Below are 20,000 nucleotides of genomic sequence, written 5' to 3' on the forward strand. Positions count from 1 at the left end.
GGAACATTTACACAAGCTGACTACTTCACTGCTTTTGTGGTTTGTAGTTGACATGAAGTCCAAATGTAGTCTCCTTCCTCTCCAGTGGAACATTTACACAAGCTGACTACTTCACTGCTTTTGTGGTTTGTAGTTGACATGAAGTCCAAATGTAGTCTCCTTCCTCTCCAGTGGAACATTTACACAAGCTGACTACTTCACTGCTTTTGTGGTTTGTACTTGACATGAAGTCCAAATGTAGTCTCCTTCCTCTCCAGTGGAACATTTACACAAGCTGACTACTTCACTGCTTTTGTAGTTTGTACTTGACATGAAGTCCAAATGTAGTCTCCTTCCTCTCCAGTGGAACATTTACACAAGCTGACTACTTCACTGCTTTTGTGGTTTGTACTTGACATGAAGTCCAAATGTAGTCTCCTTCCTCTCCAGTGGAACATTTCCCGCTTCTCCTGAAACTGCAGGAATTCCTTGTCAATGAGAAATGTTCCCGTGTCCTCCCAGTGGCTGATTGGCGAGCGAGACAACCACTGTGGCGGCGGTGGCGGCGGCGGCGTCTGCACTCGCCCTCAGGCCAAGCCCGTGTGCGGCTCGGATGGGCGGAGCTACGAGAACGGATGCGAGCTGCAGAGAGCGCGCTGCAGGGACAAGACACTGACGCTGGCGCACCGCGGCCGCTGTCGAGGTGAGGACGCCGTTTGTGGCCACGCCCCCATCACAGCAGGGGGGGGTTGTGACCTGGATTTAGAGTAGTCAGTGTTTCCCCTTTCACATATTTCTCCAACTTTGCAGTTCAGCTAAATATGTTGCTTTTCTGACATGGACTTGTTTCTTCAGCATTGTCCACACCTTTAAAACCTTCATTCTAACCTGATTTAGCCATTCCTTTTCCACTTTCGAGGTCAGCTTGTCCTGAACTATTTGGAGCTCATTGTCAAACACTGATTACATTTATTAGATAGGACAAGAAGCAAAGAAATCAAGCAGAGACAGGATTCAACTTAGCTGACGAGGTGCCCTCGGGCAGCGTCTGATGAGGGAGTTGCACGCCTCCACTTTTATTTGGAGCACTTTTATAGAATTACATTACATTACACAGCTGCTTCCAAGGGGAGGTGGTCATAAACTGCTGTTGCACTCAGTCACAAACAGTTCAAAGAAAAGGTGCCTGGTCCTGCTTCCTCTCCGCTTTGTAGATCTTCCTGTGACTCACAATAGATCAAAGAAACCCACACCTCCATGTCGCACCCGGTGGAGTTTTACAGGCCTTTTGCTTGGTAAGATGAAGGACAGCTTTGCGTCTTCTCGCAGGGCAAGTTGTGTGATGACTTTCATCATCATCGGCGGTCACTCCACCGAGTATGACGGTCCTCCTGGTAGAGGGTGTATCCCTTTACGGAGGAGGCCTGTGCAGGACTTAGTTTAAGGTGGGGAGGCTGGCGCACAGGCAGTCACCACACCATCCTGGACAGAAATCGGGTCAGGGTCCAGGGGTTTGGACTCCAAGACGACTGAGAACCCTTTTCTGCCGCAGCCTTCTAGTGGTAGTTCTTAACTCTACTGTCTTCCGCCGTTGAGGTCTTCACCGTATCCCGACTTGGGGGCAGTCAGGTACTAGGCCTTTGCCAAGGGCCACCTGGGGTAACAGTAGTAAAGGGTTTAACCTCCTAGTGCCCCAAGACCCCAAAGAGGAGCCTCCACTGCCACCATGCTTGGCAGTAGGCATGCTGTTCCTGGGATTAAAGGCCTCCAAACATATTGCTGGCTATTGTGGCCAAACAGCTCACTTTTTGTTTCTTCTGACATCACAAAGACAAAGATAAGACCTTCTGGAGGAAAGTTCTGTGGTCTTGTCAAGTGCTCTCCAAAGGATTATCTGTTGGCCGCGTTCCCAGACATGTGGACTGATCTTGTGATCCAGACCTCATTCTGCACGGCAAAACAGAGGAAAACTCGGAAAAGCTTGGAGGTCTACAACCTGGCTCAGGGACCTTGGTATCCAGACTCTCCCTGGTTAATTTGTATGCTTTTGTTCTGGGGTAAAATTGGATTTCGTGATTGAACTTGGCGTCTATCGCCATGTTTGTTGTTGTTGTTGTTGTTGTTGTTGTTGTTGTTGTTGTTGCACGCACCCTTTGAGTTCTTCCTTGTCTTTATCAAAATATAACTATAGATGTCAACATTGTGTACGTGCTGAAAGATTCAGTTATGATTGCTGCCTTTGATAAAAACGGAACTCTTTTGTGTTCTGCATATGTTTTCCTTCTTTGCCAAGTCGGTGCTTTACCAAACATTCGTGATAAAAATGCGTTTTAAGAACTCAACAGGAACAACATAAAATACAAATGATGTCAAGATCCAGAAAGGCGAGGTGGGCTGAGAAGTCTGGACACAGGCACAGACGCTGGAGTCGTTGTCCGAGGGCAGCCTCGAGCTTGAGATCCAGGAAGGCAGCGGGAAGTCCAGAGGGGATCCAGGGAGACGAGACACACTGCTGGAAACCAGGGGAGGATGACGAAGGACAAGACATAATGAGCACGAAACAGAAGGGGAACACAACGAGCGAGGAAGCACGTAGGCAAGGACGTGTAAGGCGAACTGTACTGGTACATGTAGCTACGTTCTGGCACTGGACCGAACTGGTACATTTAGCTACGTTCTGGCACTGGACCGAACTGGTACATGTAGCTACGTTCTGGCACTGGACCGAACTGGTACATTTAGCTACGTTCTGGCACTGGACCCAACTGGTACATGTAGCTACGTTCTGGCACTGGACTGAACTGGTACATGTAGCTACGTTCTGGCACTGGACCGAACTGGTACATTTAGCTACGTTCTGGCACTGGACCGAACTGGTACATGTAGCTACGTTCTGGCACTGGACCGAACTGGTACATGTAGCTACGTTCTGGCACTGGACCGAACTGGTACATGTAGCTACGTTCTGGCATTGGACCGAACTGGTACATCTAGCTTTGTTCTGGCACTGGACCGAACTGGTACATCTAGCTACGTTCTGGCACTGGACCGAACTGGTACATGTAGCTTCGTTCTGGCATTGGACCGAACTGGTACATGTAGCTACGTTCTGGCACTGGACCGAACTGGTACATGTAGCTTTGTTCTGGCACTGGACCGAACTGGTACATGTAGCTACGTTCTGGCACTGGACCGAACTGGTACATGTAGCTACGTTCTGGCACTGGACCGAACTGGTACATGTAGCTACGTTCTGGCACTGGACCGAACTGGTACATGTAGCTACGTTCTGGCACTGGACCGAACTGGTACATGTAGCTACGTTCTGGCACTGGACCGAACTGGTACATGTAGCTACGTTCTGGCACTAGACCGAACTGGTACATGTAGCTACGTTCTGGCACTGGACCGAACTGGTACATGTAGCTACGTTCTGGCACTGGACCAAACTGGTACATGTAGCTACGTTCTGGCACTGGACCGAACTGGTACATGTAGCTACATTCTGGCACTGGACCGAACTGGTACATGTAGCTACGTTCTGGCACTGGACCGAACTGGTACATGTAGCTACGTTCTGGCACTGGACCGAACTGGTACATGTAGCTACGTTCTGGCACTGGACCGAACTGGTACATGTAGCTACGTTCTGGCATTGGACCGAACTGGTACATCTAGCTTTGTTCTGGCACTGGACCGAACTGGTACATCTAGCTACGTTCTGGCACTGGACCGAACTGGTACATGTAGCTTCGTTCTGGCATTGGACCGAACTGGTACATGTAGCTACGTTCTGGCACTGGACCGAACTGGTACATGTAGCTACGTTCTGGCACTGGACCGAACTGGTACATGTAGCTACGTTCTGGCACTGGACCGAACTGGTACATGTAGCTACGTTCTGGCACTGGACCGAACTGGTACATGTAGCTACGTTCTGGCACTGGACCGAACTGGTACATGTAGCTTCGTTCTGGCATTGGACCGAACTGGTACATGTAGCTACGTTCTGGCACTGGACTGAACTGGTACATGTAGCTACGTTCTGGCACTGGACCGAACTGGTACATGTAGCTACGTTCTGGCACTGGACCGAACTGGTACATGTAGCTACGTTTTGGCATTGGACCGAACTGGTACATGTAGCTACGTTCTGGCACTGGACCGAACTGGTACATGTAGCTACGTTCTGGCACTGGACCGAACTGGTACATGTAGCTTCGTTCTGGCATTGGACCGAACTGGTAAATCTAGCTACGTTCTGGCACTGGACCGAACTGGTACATTTAGCTACGTTCTGGCACTGGACTGAACTGGTACATCTAGCTACGTTCTGGCACTGGACCGAACTGGTACATGTAGCTACGTTCTGGCATTGGACCGAACTGGTACATCTAGCTACGTTCTGGCACTGGACCGAACTGGTACATTTAGCTACGTTCTGGCACTGGACTGAACTGGTACATCTAGCTACGTTCTGGCACTGGACCGAACTGGTACATGTAGCTACGTTCTGGCATTGGACCGAACTGGTACATCTAGCTACGTTCTGGCACTGGACCGAACTGGTACATTTAGCTTCGTTCTGGCATTGGACCGAACTGGTACATCTAGCTACGTTCTGGCACTGGACCGTACTGGTACATGTAGCTACATTCTGGCCCTGGAATGCGCTGGCTTATGAAGGCAGGGATGTCATCAGCGTCAGGTGTGTTGATTGCAGAGTGCGTGCATGGATGTTGCAGGAGAGGGACGCCTGTTATCCAGGATTGACTGAACAATGTTATCCAGGATTGACTGCTGCACCTTTTGCCTTTCAGGAAGAAGCTGGGCCAAACCGGATCAGACTCCGGTGTCTCCGGCGCCGACGCCCCCGTCTGTGGGCGGAGACATGGCGCAAACAGGTGAGCGCTGCAGTGTGTCGGCCATGTTGAAGCATGCTTGTGATGGAGGACATGTTGGCAGGTATGAATGATGGAGGACAAAGTCCTACCTTCAAACTCACCTGTTGCACATCTGTCAAAGGAATTGAACCCCCCCCCCCCCACACACACACACACACAACCCAAATACCACCGTTTTAACGTACATGTTTCATGCCTAACCATAACCCCGATTGTTTTCCAAGTGTCAAAAAGTCAGAATTTTTTGGTAAAAAAATCTGGATGTTTTTTTTGTCAAAAAGTGGATTTTTCCAAGTGTCAAAGAGTGGGGATTTTTTTCTTAGTGTCAAAATCTATCTTTTCTAAGTGTCAAAAAGTCAGGATTTTTTTTTGTTTTTATCCCAAAAAATATGGATTTTTTTAAAGTGTCAAAAAATCGGGATTTTTTTGTAAAAAAATCTGGATTTTTTTTTTTTTGTCAAAAGAATGAGGATTTTTTTTGTGTCAAAAAATAGGGATTTTTTTCGTAAAATAAATCTGGATTTTTTTCAAGTGTCAAAAAGTCGGGATTTTGCCAAGTGTCACAAAGTGGTGATTTTTTGTTAATGTCAAAATCTATCTTTTCTAAGTGTCAAAAGGTCAGGATTTTTTTTTTAATCCCAAAAAATCTGGATTTTTTTAAAGTGTCAAAAAATCGGGGGGTTTTTTTTGTCAAAAGAATCAGGATTTTTTTAAGTGTCAAAAAGTCAGTATTTTTTTTTAGTGTCCAAAAATTTGGATTTTTTTTGTAAAAAAATCTGGATTTTTTTTTTTTGTCAAATAAATCTGGATTTTTTTCAATTGTCAAAAAATCGGGATTTTTCCAAGTGTCTCAAAGTGGTGATTTTTTTCTTAGTGTCAAAATCTATCTTTTCTAAGTGTCAAAAAGTCAGGATTTTTTTTTGTTTTTATCCCCAAAAATATGGATTTTTTTAAAGTGTCAAAAAATCGGGATTTTTTTGTAAAAAAATCTGGATTTTTTTTTTTTGTCAAAAGAATGAGGATTTTTTTTTGTGTCAAAAAATAGGGATTTTTTTCGTAAAATAAATCTGGATTTTTTTCAAGTGTCAAAAAGTCGGGATTTTGCCAAGTGTCACAAAGTGGTGATTTTTTGTTAATGTCAAAATCTATCTTTTCTAAGTGTCAAAAGGTCAGGATTTTTTTTTTAATCCCAAAAAATCTGGATTTTTTTAAAGTGTCAAAAAATCGGGGGTTTTTTTTTGTCAAAAGAATCAGGATTTTTTTAAGTGTCAAAAAGTCAGTATTTTTTTTTAGTGTCCAAAAATTTGGATTTTTTTTGTAAAAAAATCTGGATTATTTTTTTTTTGTCAAATAAATCTGGATTTTTTTCAATTGTCAAAAAATCGGGATTTTTCCAAGTGTCTCAAAGTGGTGATTTTTTTCTTAGTGTCAAAATCTATCTTTTCTAAGTGTCAAAAAGTCAGGATTTGTTTTTGTTTTTATCAAAAAAAATCTGGATTTTTTTAAAGTGTCAAAAAGAATCTGGATTTTTTTTTTGTCAAAAAAATCTGGATTTTTTTAAGTGTCACAAAGTGGTGATTTTTTTCTTAGTGTCAAAATCTATCTTTTCTAAGTGTCAAAAAGTCTGTATTTATTCGTCAAAAAGTCTGGATTTCTTTTAAGTGTCAAAGAGTGGGGATTTTTTGTAAGTGTCAAAATGTTGGGATAGTTCTGTCAAAAAGTCGCGATTTTGTGTCAAAATTTTGTTTTTTTTGTAAGTGTCAAACAGTCTCGATTGTTTCTTAGTGTCAAAATGTATCTTTTCTAAGTGTCAAAAAGTCTGTATTTATTCGTCAAAAAGTCTGGATTTCTTTTAAGTGTCAAAGAGTGGGGATTTTTTCTAAGTGTCAAAATGTTGGGATAGTTCTGTCAAAAAGTCGCGATTTTGTGTCAAAATTTTGTTTTTTTTGTAAGTGTCAAACAGTCTCGATTGTTTCTTAGTGTCAAAATGTATCTTTTATAAGTGTCAAAAAAATTGGGATTTTTTTCATCAAAAAGTCAGGATTTTTTCCAAGTGTCAAAAAGTCTGAATTTTTTCCAAGTGTCAAAAAGTCTGAATTTTTTCCAAGTGTCAAAAAGTCTTAATTCTTTCCAAGTGTCAAGATGTCGGGGTATTTCTGTCAAAAACTGGGGAATTTTTTTCTAAGTGTCAGAAAGTGTGGATTTTTTCAAAGTGTCAAAAAGTCAGACATTTTTTTCCGAGTGTCAAAAAGTCTGGCATTTTTTTTGAGTGTCAAAAAGCCTGGATTATTTTTTGTTAAAAAGTTCGGATATTTTCCAAGTGTCAAATAGTCCTGATTTTTTTCCAAGTTTCAAAAAGTCGGAATTCTTTCTAAGTGTCAAAATTCGGAAATTTTCTGTCAAAATGTCTGGATTTTTTTCTACGTGGTTAAAAGTCGGGAATTTTTTTTTTGTGTGTGTCATAAAATCTACAATTTTTTTTCACAGTCTCAAAATGTTGGGATATTTTCTGTCAAAGAGTCGGGATTTTTTCAAAGTGTCAAAATGTCGGAGTTTTTCTGTCAAAAAGTGTGCATTTTTACGAGTGTCAAAAAGTGTGGATTTTTTCAAAATGTCAAAAAGTCAGGAATTTTTTCTGAGTGTCAAAAAGTCGGGAATTTTTTTTGTCCAAAAGTCAGGATTTTTCCCCAAAAGTCAAAAAGTCGGGATGTTTATTGTCAAAAAGTCTGTTTTTTTTCTAAGTGTCAAAATGTATCTTTTATAAGTGTCAAAAAGTTAGGATTTTTTTTGTCTTAAAGTCTGATTTTTCCAAAGTGTGAAAAAGTCAGGATTTTTTCTATGTGTAAAAAATTTTGATTTTTTTTTTCTTTTTCTAAGTGTCACAAAAAAAAAAATCTTAGTGTCAAAATGCATCTTTTCAAAGTGTCAAAAAGTCATGATTTTTTGGGGGGTGAAAAGTGTGTATAGTTTGTCAGTGTTTGAGTAAGAGGGAGACAAAGTGTGTGTTGTCAGTGTTTGAGTAAGAGGGAGACAAAGTGTGTGTTGTCAGTGTTTGAGTAAGAGGGAGACAAAGTGTGTGTTGACCAGCTTTTGAGTAAGAGGGAGACAAAGTGTGTGTTGTCAGTGTTTGAGTAAGAGGGAGACAAAGTGTGTGTTGTCAGTGTTTGAGTAAGAGGGAGACAAAGTGTGTGTTGTCAGTGTTTGAGTAAGAGGGAGACAAAGTGTGTGTTGTCAGTGTTTGAGTAAGAGGGAGACAAAGTGTGTGTTGTCAGTGTTTGAGTAAGAGGGAGACAAAGTGTGTGTTGTCAGTGTTTGAGTAAGAGGGAGACAAAGTGTGTGTTGTCAGTGTTTGAGTAAGAGGGAGACAAAGTGTGTGTTGAGCAGCTTTTGGTGGCCAACAGAGGTGCTGCAGTCCAAGTGCCGAGTGGAGAGGAAGCAGGCCTTGGAACAAGCCACGAGGCCCCAAGAGTCCATCTTTGTCCCACAATGCAGCGAGGACGGCTCCTTCTCCCAGGTAGGTCTGGTGTGTGTGGTGTGTGTGTGTGTGTGTGTGTGTGTGTGTGTGTGTGTGTGTGTGTGTGTGTGTGTGTGGTGTGGCCCTCCTCACCTTGGATGTGCAACACTTTGTTGGACTGTGCTTGGTGCAGGTGCAGTGCCACACCACACCACACCACACCACACCTGGGCTACTGCTGGTGCGTCACCAGCAGTAGCCCAGGTGTGGTGTGGCCCTCCTCACCTTGGATGTGCAAGACTTTGTTGGACTGTGCTTGGTGCAGGTGCAGTGCCACACCACACCACACCACACCACACCACACCTGGGCTACTGCTGGTGCGTCACCAGCAGTAGCCCAGGTGTGATGTGGCCCTCCTCACCTTGGATGTGCAAGACTTTGTTGGACTGTGCTTGGTGCAGGTTCAGTGCCACACCCTGACGGGCTACTGCTGGTGCGTCAGCGGCGACGGCAAGCCAGTGAGCGGCTCCTCGGTGCACAACAGGACTCCGCTGTGTTCAGGTACTAGAAGACTCCCACGGAACTCTCAGACTGGATGGAGGTGTGATCCTACTTAGTACTTAGGGGCATCCCTCCAAGAACTGGTCCAGTTCCTACAACAGCACGAGTCCAGTGTTGATAGAAGCCTGAATTTATTACACAATTCTGTCTGAAATAATTCCCAAGACATGAAGTCGGTGTCCAGTACACTCAGACAATAATAGTACAGTCATGTACTTTTTATAAAAGCATGTCCTTTCACATTTCCAGAGATAGCATCTTCACCCTTCAGTCAAACAGCATAGACCAACATCCATCTCCATTTCATTCCACTTTCACTTTCCTTTTCTTTGACGCACTGCCGTCACAGAATTCTATCTCAGGTGTGGGAGACACAATCCTGTCCAATGCCCTTCATTTATGTCACACTATTAACAACAACACTATTAACAACAACACTATTAACAACGACACTATTAACAACAACACTATTAACAACGACACTATTAACAACAACACTATTAACAACAACACTATTAACAACAACACTATTAACAACAACACTATTAACAACAACACTATTAACAACAACACTATTAACAACGACACTATTAACAACAACACTATTAACAACAACACTATTAACAACAACACTATTAACAACAACACTATTAACAACGACACTATTAACAACGACACTATTAACAACGACACTATTAACAACAACACTATTAACAACAACACTATTAACAACAACACTATTAACAACAACACTATTAACAACGACACTATTAACAACGACACTATTAACAACGACACTATTAACAACGACACTATTAACAACAACACTATTAACAACAACACTATTAACAACAACACTATTAACAACAACACTATTAACAACAACACTATTAACAACAACACTATTAACAACAACACTATTAACAACAGCACTATTAACAACAACACTATTAACAACAACACTATTAACAACAACACTATTAACAACAACACTATTAACAACAACACTATTAACAACAACACTATTAATAACAACACTATTAACAACAAAACCATTAACAACAACACTATTAACAACAACACTATTGACAACAACACTAATGACAACAACACTATTAACAACAACACTATTAACAACAACACTATTAACAACAACACTATTAACAACAACACTATTAACAACAACACTATTAACAACAACACTATTAACAACAACACTATTGACAACAACACTGTTAACAACAACACTATTAACAACAACACTATTAACAACAACACTATTAACAACAACACTATTAACAACAACACTATTAACAACAACACTATTAACAACAACACTATTAACAACGACACTATTAACAATGACACTATTAACAACGACACTATTAACAACGACACTATTAACAACGACACTGTTAACAACAACACGGTTAACAACAACACTGTTAACAACAACACTGTTAACAACAACACTATTAAAAACAACACTATTAACAACAACACTATTAACAACAACACTGTTAACAACAACACTGTTAACAACAACACTATTAACAACAACACTATTAACAACAACACTGTTAACAACAACACTATTAACAACAACACTATTAACAACAACACTATTAACAACAACACTATTAACAACGACACTATTAACAACGACACTATTAACAACAACACTGTTAACAACAGCACTATTAACAACAACACTATTAACAACAACACTATTAACAACGACACTATTAACAACGACACTATTAACAACGACACTATTAACAACAACACTATTAACAACGACACTATTAACAACGACACTATTAACAACAACACTATTAACAACAACACTATTAACAACGACACTATTAACAATGACACTATTAACAACGACACTATTAACAACGACACTATTAACAACGACACTGTTAACAACAACACGGTTAACAACAACACTGTTAACAACAACACTGTTAACAACAACACTATTAAAAACAACACTATTAACAACAACACTATTAACAACAACACTGTTAACAACAACACTGTTAACAACAACACTATTAACAACAACACTATTAACAACAACACTGTTAACAACAACACTATTAACAACAACACTATTAACAACAACACTATTAACAACAACACTATTAACAACGACACTATTAACAACGACACTATTAACAACAACACTGTTAACAACAGCACTATTAACAACAACACTATTAACAACAACACTATTAACAACGACACTATTAACAACGACACTATTAACAACGACACTATTAACAACAACACTATTAACAACGACACTATTAACAACGACACTATTAACAACGACACTATTAACAACAACACTATTAACAACGACACTATTAACAACAACACTATTAACAACAACACTATTAACAACAACACTGTCTCCAGAGGCCTGCACATGAAATACAAAAAAATAATAAATAATCAAATGACAAGCATTTCAAATGAAACAAAAACAACAACAATTGTAATAATAGAATACAATCATAAAATACATAAGTGTGTATATTTATATATAAATATGTATATGTCACACCTATGGATCATGTTTTGTTTTGTCATGTCATGTTTTTGATTTAGGACATTCAGTCACGTTTTGCACTTCCTGCTTTTGTTTGCTTCCATGCCAACTCATTACTTTTCACCTGTTCTCAGCCTCACACCTGTCACACCTGTCACACCTGTCATGTCACATCCCTGTTCTCAGCCTCACACCTGTCACACCTGTCACACCTGTCATGTCACATCCCTGTTCTCAGCCTCACACCTGTCACACCTGTCATGTCACATCCCTGTTCTCAGCCTCACACCTGTCACACCTGTCATGTCACATCCCTGTTCTCAGCCTCACACCTGTCACACCTGTCACACCTGTCACACCTGTCATGTCACATCCCTGTTCTCAGCCTCACACCTGTCACACCTGTCACACCTGTCATGTCACATCCCTGTTCTCAGCCTCACACCTGTCACACCTGTCACACCTGTCATGTCACATCCCTGTTCTCAGCCTCACACCTGTCACACCTGTCACGTCACATCCCTGTTCTCAGCCTCACACCTGTCACACCTGTCACACCTGTCACACCTGTCATGTCACATCCCTGTTCTCAGCCTCACACCTGTCACACCTGTCACGTCACATCCCTGTTCTCACACCTGTCACACCTGTCATGTCACATCCCTGTTCTCAGCCTCACACCTGTCACACCTGTCACACCTGTCATGTCACATCCCTGTTCTCAGCCTCACACCTGTCACACCTGTCACACCTGTCACACCTGTCATGTCACATCTCTGTTCTCAGCCTCACACCTGTCACACCTGTCATGTCACATCCCTGTTCTCAGCCTCACACCTGTCACACCTGTCACACCTGTCATGTCACATCCCTGTTCTCAGCCTCACACCTGTCACACCTGTCACACCTGTCATGTCACATCCCTGTTCTCAGCCTCACACCTGTCACACCTGTCACGTCACATCCCTGTTCTCAGCCTCACACCTGTCACACCTGTCACACCTGTCACACCTGTCATGTCACATCCCTGTTCTCAGCCTCACACCTGTCACACCTGTCACGTCACATCCCTGTTCTCACACCTGTCACACCTGTCATGTCACATCCCTGTTCTCAGCCTCACACCTGTCACACCTGTCACGTCACATCCCTGTTCTCAGCCTCACACCTGTCACACCTGTCACACCTGTCATGTCACATCCCTGTTCTCAGCCTCACACCTGTCACACCTGTCACACCTGTCATGTCACATCCCTGTTCTCAGCCTCACACCTGTCACACCTGTCACACCTGTCATGTCACATCCCTGTTCTCAGCCTCACACCTGTCACACCTGTCACACCTGTCATGTCACATCCCTGTTCTCAGCCTCACACCTGTCACACCTGTCACACCTGTCATGTCACATCCCTGTTCTCAGCCTCACACCTGTCACACCTGTCACGTCACATCCCTGTTCTCAGCCTCACACCTGTCACACCTGTCACACCTGTCATGTCACATCCCTGTTCTCAGCCTCACACCTGTCACACCTGTCACGTCACATCCCTGTTCTCACACCTGTCACACCTGTCATGTCACATCCCTGTTCTCAGCCTCACACCTGTCACACCTGTCACGTCACATCCCTGTTCTCAGCCTCACACCTGTCACACCTGTCACACCTGTCATGTCACATCCCTGTTCTCAGCCTCACACCTGTCACACCTGTCACACCTGTCATGTCACATCCCTGTTCTCAGCCTCACACCTGTCACACCTGTCACACCTGTCATGTCACATCCCTGTTCTCAGCCTCACACCTGTCACACCTGTCACACCTGTCATGTCACATCCCTGTTCTCAGCCTCACACCTGTCACACCTGTCACACCTGTCATGTCACATCCCTGTTCTCAGCCTCACACCTGTCACACCTGTCACACCTGTCATGTCACATCCCTGTTCTCAGCCTCACACCTGTCACACCTGTCACGTCACATCCCTGTTCTCAGCCTCACACCTGTCACACCTGTCACACCTGTCATGTCACATCCCTGTTCTCAGCCTCACACCTGTCACACCTGTCACGTCACATCCCTGTTCTCACACCTGTCACACCTGTCATGTCACATCCCTGTTCTCAGCCTCACACCTGTCACACCTGTCACGTCACATCCCTGTTCTCAGCCTCACACCTGTCACACCTGTCACACCTGTCATGTCACATCCCTGTTCTCAGCCTCACACCTGTCACACCTGTCATGTCACATCCCTGTTCTCAGCCTCACACCTGTCACACCTGTCACACCTGTCACGTCACATCCCTGTTCTCAGCCTCACACCTGTCACACCTGTCACACCTGTCATGTCACATCCCTGTTCTCAGCCTCACGCCTGTCACACCTGTCACACCTGTCATGTCACATCCCTGTTCTCAGCCTCACACCTGTCACACCTGTCATGTCACATCCCTGTTCTCAGCCTCACACCTGTCACACCTGTCACACCTGTCATGTCACATCCCTGTTCTCAGCCTCACACCTGTCACACCTGTCACACCTGTCATGTCACATCCCTGTTCTCAGCCTCACACCTGTCACACCTGTCACACCTGTCATGTCACATCCCTGTTCTCAGCCTCACACCTGTCACACCTGTCACGTCACATCCCTGTTCTCAGCCTCACACCTGTCACACCTGTCACACCTGTCATGTCACATCCCTGTTCTCAGCCTCACACCTGTCACACCTGTCACGTCACATCCCTGTTCTCACACCTGTCACACCTGTCATGTCACATCCCTGTTGTCAGCCTCACACCTGTCACACCTGTCACGTCACATCCCTGTTCTCAGCCTCACACCTGTCACACCTGTCATGTCACATCCCTGTTCTCAGCCTCACACCTGTCACACCTGTCACACCTGTCACGTCACATCCCTGTTCTCAGCCTCACACCTGTCACACCTGTCACACCTGTCACGTCACATCCCTGTTCTCAGCCTCACACCTGTCACACCTGTCACACCTGTCATGTCACATCCCTGTTCTCAGCCTCACACCTGTCACACCTGTCACACCTGTCATGTCACATCCCTGTTCTCAGCCTCACACCTGTCACACCTGTCATGTCACATCCCTGTTCTCAGCCTCACACCTGTCACACCTGTCACACCTGTCACGTCACATCCCTGTTCTCAGCCTCACACCTGTCACACCTGTCACACCTGTCATGTCACATCCCTGTTCTCAGCCTCACACCTGTCACACCTGTCACACCTGTCATGTCACATCCCTGTTCTCAGCCTCACACCTGTCACACCTGTCATGTCACATCCCTGTTCTCAGCCTCACACCTGTTTTCACTAACGATCCCAACTATTTAAGTCACTGTTTTTCTTGTCTTCGTGCTGGGGTCTCCTCACACTCGCACGCACCCTAGCCATGCTCTTCAAATCTTCACGTCCTCGTCCACAGTTTCATGCCGAGTAGCTTTTTGTATTTATGCCATTGTGCTAGTTTGGTTTTGTTTGTATATAGTCATGCCATTGTGCTGTTTTCTTTTAAGTATAGTTAGGGTCCGCCCTGCCTATATGGGCCAAGGACCCTATTGAAACTGTAAGGTTTTATTATTATTCAGGAGTCCTTTGCCATGGGCCAAGGACCCTATTGAAACTGCTGTGTTTTATTATTATTCCGCCGCCTCTTTGAGCTGTAATTTGACCCCCTTAACATGCTTCAAAACTCACCAAATTTGACACACATGTCGGTATAGCAAACCTTTCCAAGTTATTAAGCAACCAATCCCCCAAAAATGAAAATTGCGCTCTAGCGCCCCCTAGGAAAAAATTACAGACAAAACTGCATGTAACTTCTGTTAGGAATGTCATAGGGACATGAAACAAAAACTCCTATGTAGGTCTGACTTAAACCCAATTTTCATACACTCACTTCTTTCAGCAAAAATCTACAGGAAGTTGGCAAAAACCCCTTCAAAATAAAATTCTTGCAAAAAATGCAATTTTTGCCTCTCTGAGCTGTAATTTGACCCCTTTAAAATGCTTCAAAAGTCACCAAACTTGGCGCACACATAAGGACTGGCGAATATTGCCATCTAATGAAAAAAACAAACCCCAAAACTCAAAATTGCGCTCTAGCGCTATTTTTGAATAAAACACTGAAAAAACTGCTCCTAGGAAGAAAACAGACGAAATTGCTTGTAACTTCCGGAAAGAATGTCGGAGAGACATGAAACAAAAACCTCTATGTAGGCCTCGCTTAGACCTACATTTCATAGGTTGACAACCCCCAACAAAAATCAACAGGAAGTTTGCAATCCCCCCCTTCAAAACAAAAGTTTTGTAAAAAACGGTCACCTTTCTTCAAACATTATCTCCTCTGAGTGCGTTTGTTTTTTTGGCTTCAAACTCGCACAGGAGAGAGATTGAACCCTTCTGATTAAAAATTATTCACAGAGTTTTGATAAGTGCTACGGTTTTGATTTTACGCGCCTTCAAAGAACCCCTGCGCAAAGTCTTCTAAAAAATGACATTTTTGCTACTTTGAGCTGTAATTTGACCCCCTTAAATTGCTTCTATTTGCAAGTTATAGCTATATTATGCCAAGCGAAAGCCATTTATCAACAACATCCAGAAACGCCAATCTGTAATTTGACCCCCTTAACATGCTTCAAAACTCACCTAATTTTACACACACATCACAACTGGTGAAAATTGCCATTCAATAAAAAACTAAACCCCAAAAATGAAAATTGTACTCTAGCGCCCCCTAGGAAAAAAAACTGACAAAACTGCTTGTAAATTCTGTTAGGAATGTCGTAGAGTGATGAAACAAAAACTTCTATGTAGGTCTGACTAAGATCGGGACTTGGGTCACGGCGGCAGCAGCCAAAGGCGGACCCGACCAACGCTGCTTGCAGCTTTAATCTTTATTATTATTCCGCACTTTTGCGCTCTAATTTGACCCCCTTAACATGCTTCAAAACTCACCAAATTTTACACACACATCGGTACTGTGTACTTTCCCAACATATTAAGCAACCAAACCGCAAAAATTAAAATTGCGCGCTAGTGCCCCCTAGGGAAAAAAAAACAGACTGCTTGCAACTTCCGTTAGCAATGTGGTAGAGACATGAAACAAAAACCTCTATGTAGGACTGACTTAGACCTAGATTTCATAATTTTACTTTCTAGGGCAAAAGTCAACCAAAATTTTGCTAAAACACATTCAAAGCTAAATTTGCGCAAAAATGCTATTTTTGCCTCTTTGAGCTGTAATTTGACCCCCTTACCATGCTTTAAAACTCACCAAACTCGGCACACACATCAGGACTGGCGAAAATTGCGATCTATTGAAAAAAACCAAATCCCAATACTCAAAATTTCGCTCTAGCGCAATTTTTGAATAAAACACAGCAAAAACTGCTCCTAGGAAGAAAACACAAACAAAATTGGTTGTAACTTCCAGTAGGAATGCCGGAAAGACATGAAACAAAAACTTCTATGTAGGTCTCACTTTGACCTACATTTTAATAATTGACATCTTTCAGCAAAAGTCAACAGGAAGTTGGCAACTACCCCTTCAAAATAAAAGTTTTGTAAACACCCGTCACCTTTTTTCAAAAGTTATCTCCTCTGAGCGCGTTTGTCGTTTCGGCTTCAAACTCGCACAGAAGAGAGATTGAACCCTTCTGATTAAAAGTATAGAACAGAGTTTTGATTACTGCTCCGGTTTTGATTTTACGCGCCTTCAAAGAACCCCTGCGCAAAGTTACCTAAAAAATGTCATTTTTGCCTCTTTGAGCTGTAATTTGACCCCTTTAAAATGCTTCAAAGTGCAAGTTAAAGCTCTACTATACAAAGCGAAAGCCATTTATCAACAACATCCAGAAATGCCGATCTGTAATTTGACCCCCTTACCATGCTTTAAAACTCACCAAATTTTACACACACATCAGGACTGGCGAAAATTGCCATCTAATAAAAAACCAAACCCTAAAAATCAAAATTGCGCACCAGCGCCCCCTAGGAAAAAACCCAGACAAAACTGCTTGTAACGTCTGTTAGGAATGTCGTAGAGACATGGAACAAAAACCTCTATGTAGGTCTGACTAAGATCAGGGATTGAGAAGCGGCCGCAGCAACCAAAGGCAAACCCGACCAACGCTGCTTGCAGCTTTAATATAGATTTGTATCCGCCACAGAGCGCGTCCTTGGTTTGCCTTTTTGTAGTTTGTTTATTTAATAAATCATGTACCTGACTTCACGCCCGGCTGGTCCTGTAATCCCTCTGCGTCGAAGGAGCACACACAATCCATGTCCAAGCCAAGTTATGACAGTATATGTATAAAAAAAAAAATGATAGGCACATATGAGTGTCATAAATTAGCTGCACCGTCTTATAAGCCGCAGGGTTCAAAGTGTAGAAAACAAAATAGTAGTGGCTTCTAGTCTGGAATTCATTTAAAAGAGTGAGGAGAAAGTGAAAGCAGCTCAACTGGAAGTGTTGTATACAGAACCCCCCAACCCCGGAGCAGGTGTGGAGTCTTAGCACAAGTGCAAGGTCAACTGAAGGTTAATGACTGGCGGTCTGAAGCTGTTGCAACTCTGCAACTGCTCTCAGCAGGCCGGGGAAAAAAGAGCGGCCTCGCAGCCATCCTGGAACACTTCTTTATAAGAACTAAACATCCCTCATCCGCTTCAAACGTTACTTGGCAAGTTCGTCACTACACTTTCTATATTGGACTTTTTGGATTTCATCTAGGGATATATCTGTGTGTCTATATATATATATATATCCATCCATTTTCTACCGCTTATTGCCTTTGGGGTCGCAGGGGGCGCTGGTGCCTATCTCAGCTACAATCGGGTGGAGGGCGGGGTACATATTGGTATATGTGTCACCATGACAACAACAACAAGCGTTGCACAGCAGCATGTGTCACCATGACAACAGCGTTGCTACAGCAGCATGTGTCACCATGACAACACTGTTGCACAGCAGCAATGTGTCCACCATGACAACAGCGTTGCGTACAAGCAGCATGTGTCACCATGACAACACGTTGCACAGCAGCATGTGTCCCATGACAACCTTTGCACAGCAGCATGTGTCACCATGACAACACTGTTGCACAGCAGCATGTGTCACCATGACAACACTGTTGCACAGCAGCATGTGTCACCATGACAACACTGTTGCACAGCAGCATGTGTCACCATGACAACACTGTTGCACAGCAGCATGTGTCACCATGACAACACTGTTGCACAGCAGCATGTGTCACCATGACAACAGCGTTGCACAGCAGCATGTGTCACCATGAAAACACTGTTGCACAGCAGCATGTGTCACCATGACAACACTGTTGCACAGCAGCATGTGTCACCATGACAACACTGTTGCACAGCAGCATGTGTCACCATGACAACACTGTTGCACAGCAGCATGTGTCACCATGACAACACTGTTGCACAGCAGCATGTGTCACCATGACAACACTGTTGCACAGCAGCATGTGTCACCATGACAACAGCGTTGCACAGCAGCATGTGTCACCATGACAACACTGTTGCACAGCAGCATGTGTCACCATGACAACAGCGTTGCTACCAGTCAGAATGTGTCACCATGACAACAGCGTTGCCAGCAGCATGTGTCACCATGACAACAGCGTTGCACAGCAGCATGTGTCAACATGACAACAGCGTTGCACAGCAGCATGTGTCACCATGACAACAGCGTTGCTACAGCAGCATGTGTCACCATGACAACAGCGTTTGCTACAGCAGCATGTCTCACCATGACAACAGCGTTGCACAGCAGCATGTGTCACCATGACAACAGCGTTGGCTACAGCCAGCATGTGTCACCATGACAAACAGCGTTGCACAGCAGCATGTGTCACCATGACAACAGCGTTGCACTGCTTTCAATCTGCACTCAGCATCTCCTTTAACTCCAGACTAGCCTGGTTTTGTTTTGTGTTGCCGTGGCAACTAATCATGGTCCTGAAGGCCTGGTTATTATTATTATATTATTATTATTATTATTATTATTATTATTGGTAAGTACCCATGTGGTCACTTTCTTTCTGCTTGCTTTTGCAGGCTCGGTCACTGACAAACCTCCCGCTCAGCCCAGCTCTGCAAGAAAGGTGAGTGGCGCTCTGTTGAAGGTGTGTGTGTGTGTGTGTGTGTGTGTGTGTGTGTGTGTGTGTGTGTGTGTGTGTGTGTGTGTGTGTGGCGTTGTGGTGAGTGTGTGTGTGTGTGTGTGTGTGTGTTGTGTGTGTGTGTGTGTGTGTGTGTGTGTGTGTGTGTGTGGCGTGTGTGTGTGTATGTATGTGCACTTGTGTGTGTGGGTGTGTATGTATGTATGTGTGTGCACTTGTATGTTTGTGTGTGTGTGTGTATGTATGTGCACTTGTGTGTGTATATGTGTGTATATGTGTGTGTGTTTATGTACACTTGTGTGTGGGTGCGTGTGTGTTTGTGTGTGTGTGAGCGTGTATGTGTGTGTGTATGTATGTGCTCTAATGTGT

The 20,000-nt window shown here is 43.5% G+C and overlaps 1 protein-coding gene across 1 annotated transcript in view; it reads left to right on the forward strand.

Moving 5' to 3' along the window:
* smoc1 (SPARC related modular calcium binding 1) overlaps positions 1-20,000 on the forward strand; it is a 65,045-nt gene that overhangs the window by 12,684 nt on the left and 32,361 nt on the right. The window contains exons 2-6 of the mRNA XM_061885916.1: positions 502-682; positions 4,800-4,883; positions 8,285-8,397; positions 8,800-8,899; positions 19,570-19,630. Of these exons, the coding sequence (XP_061741900.1) occupies positions 502-682; positions 4,800-4,883; positions 8,285-8,397; positions 8,800-8,899; positions 19,570-19,630 (539 nt within the window). The remainder of the gene's footprint in view (positions 1-501; positions 683-4,799; positions 4,884-8,284; positions 8,398-8,799; positions 8,900-19,569; positions 19,631-20,000) is intronic.

Source organism: Nerophis ophidion, linkage group LG24 (assembly GCF_033978795.1).
Source record: "Nerophis ophidion isolate RoL-2023_Sa linkage group LG24, RoL_Noph_v1.0, whole genome shotgun sequence".
NCBI lineage: Eukaryota > Metazoa > Chordata > Actinopteri > Syngnathiformes > Syngnathidae > Nerophis > Nerophis ophidion.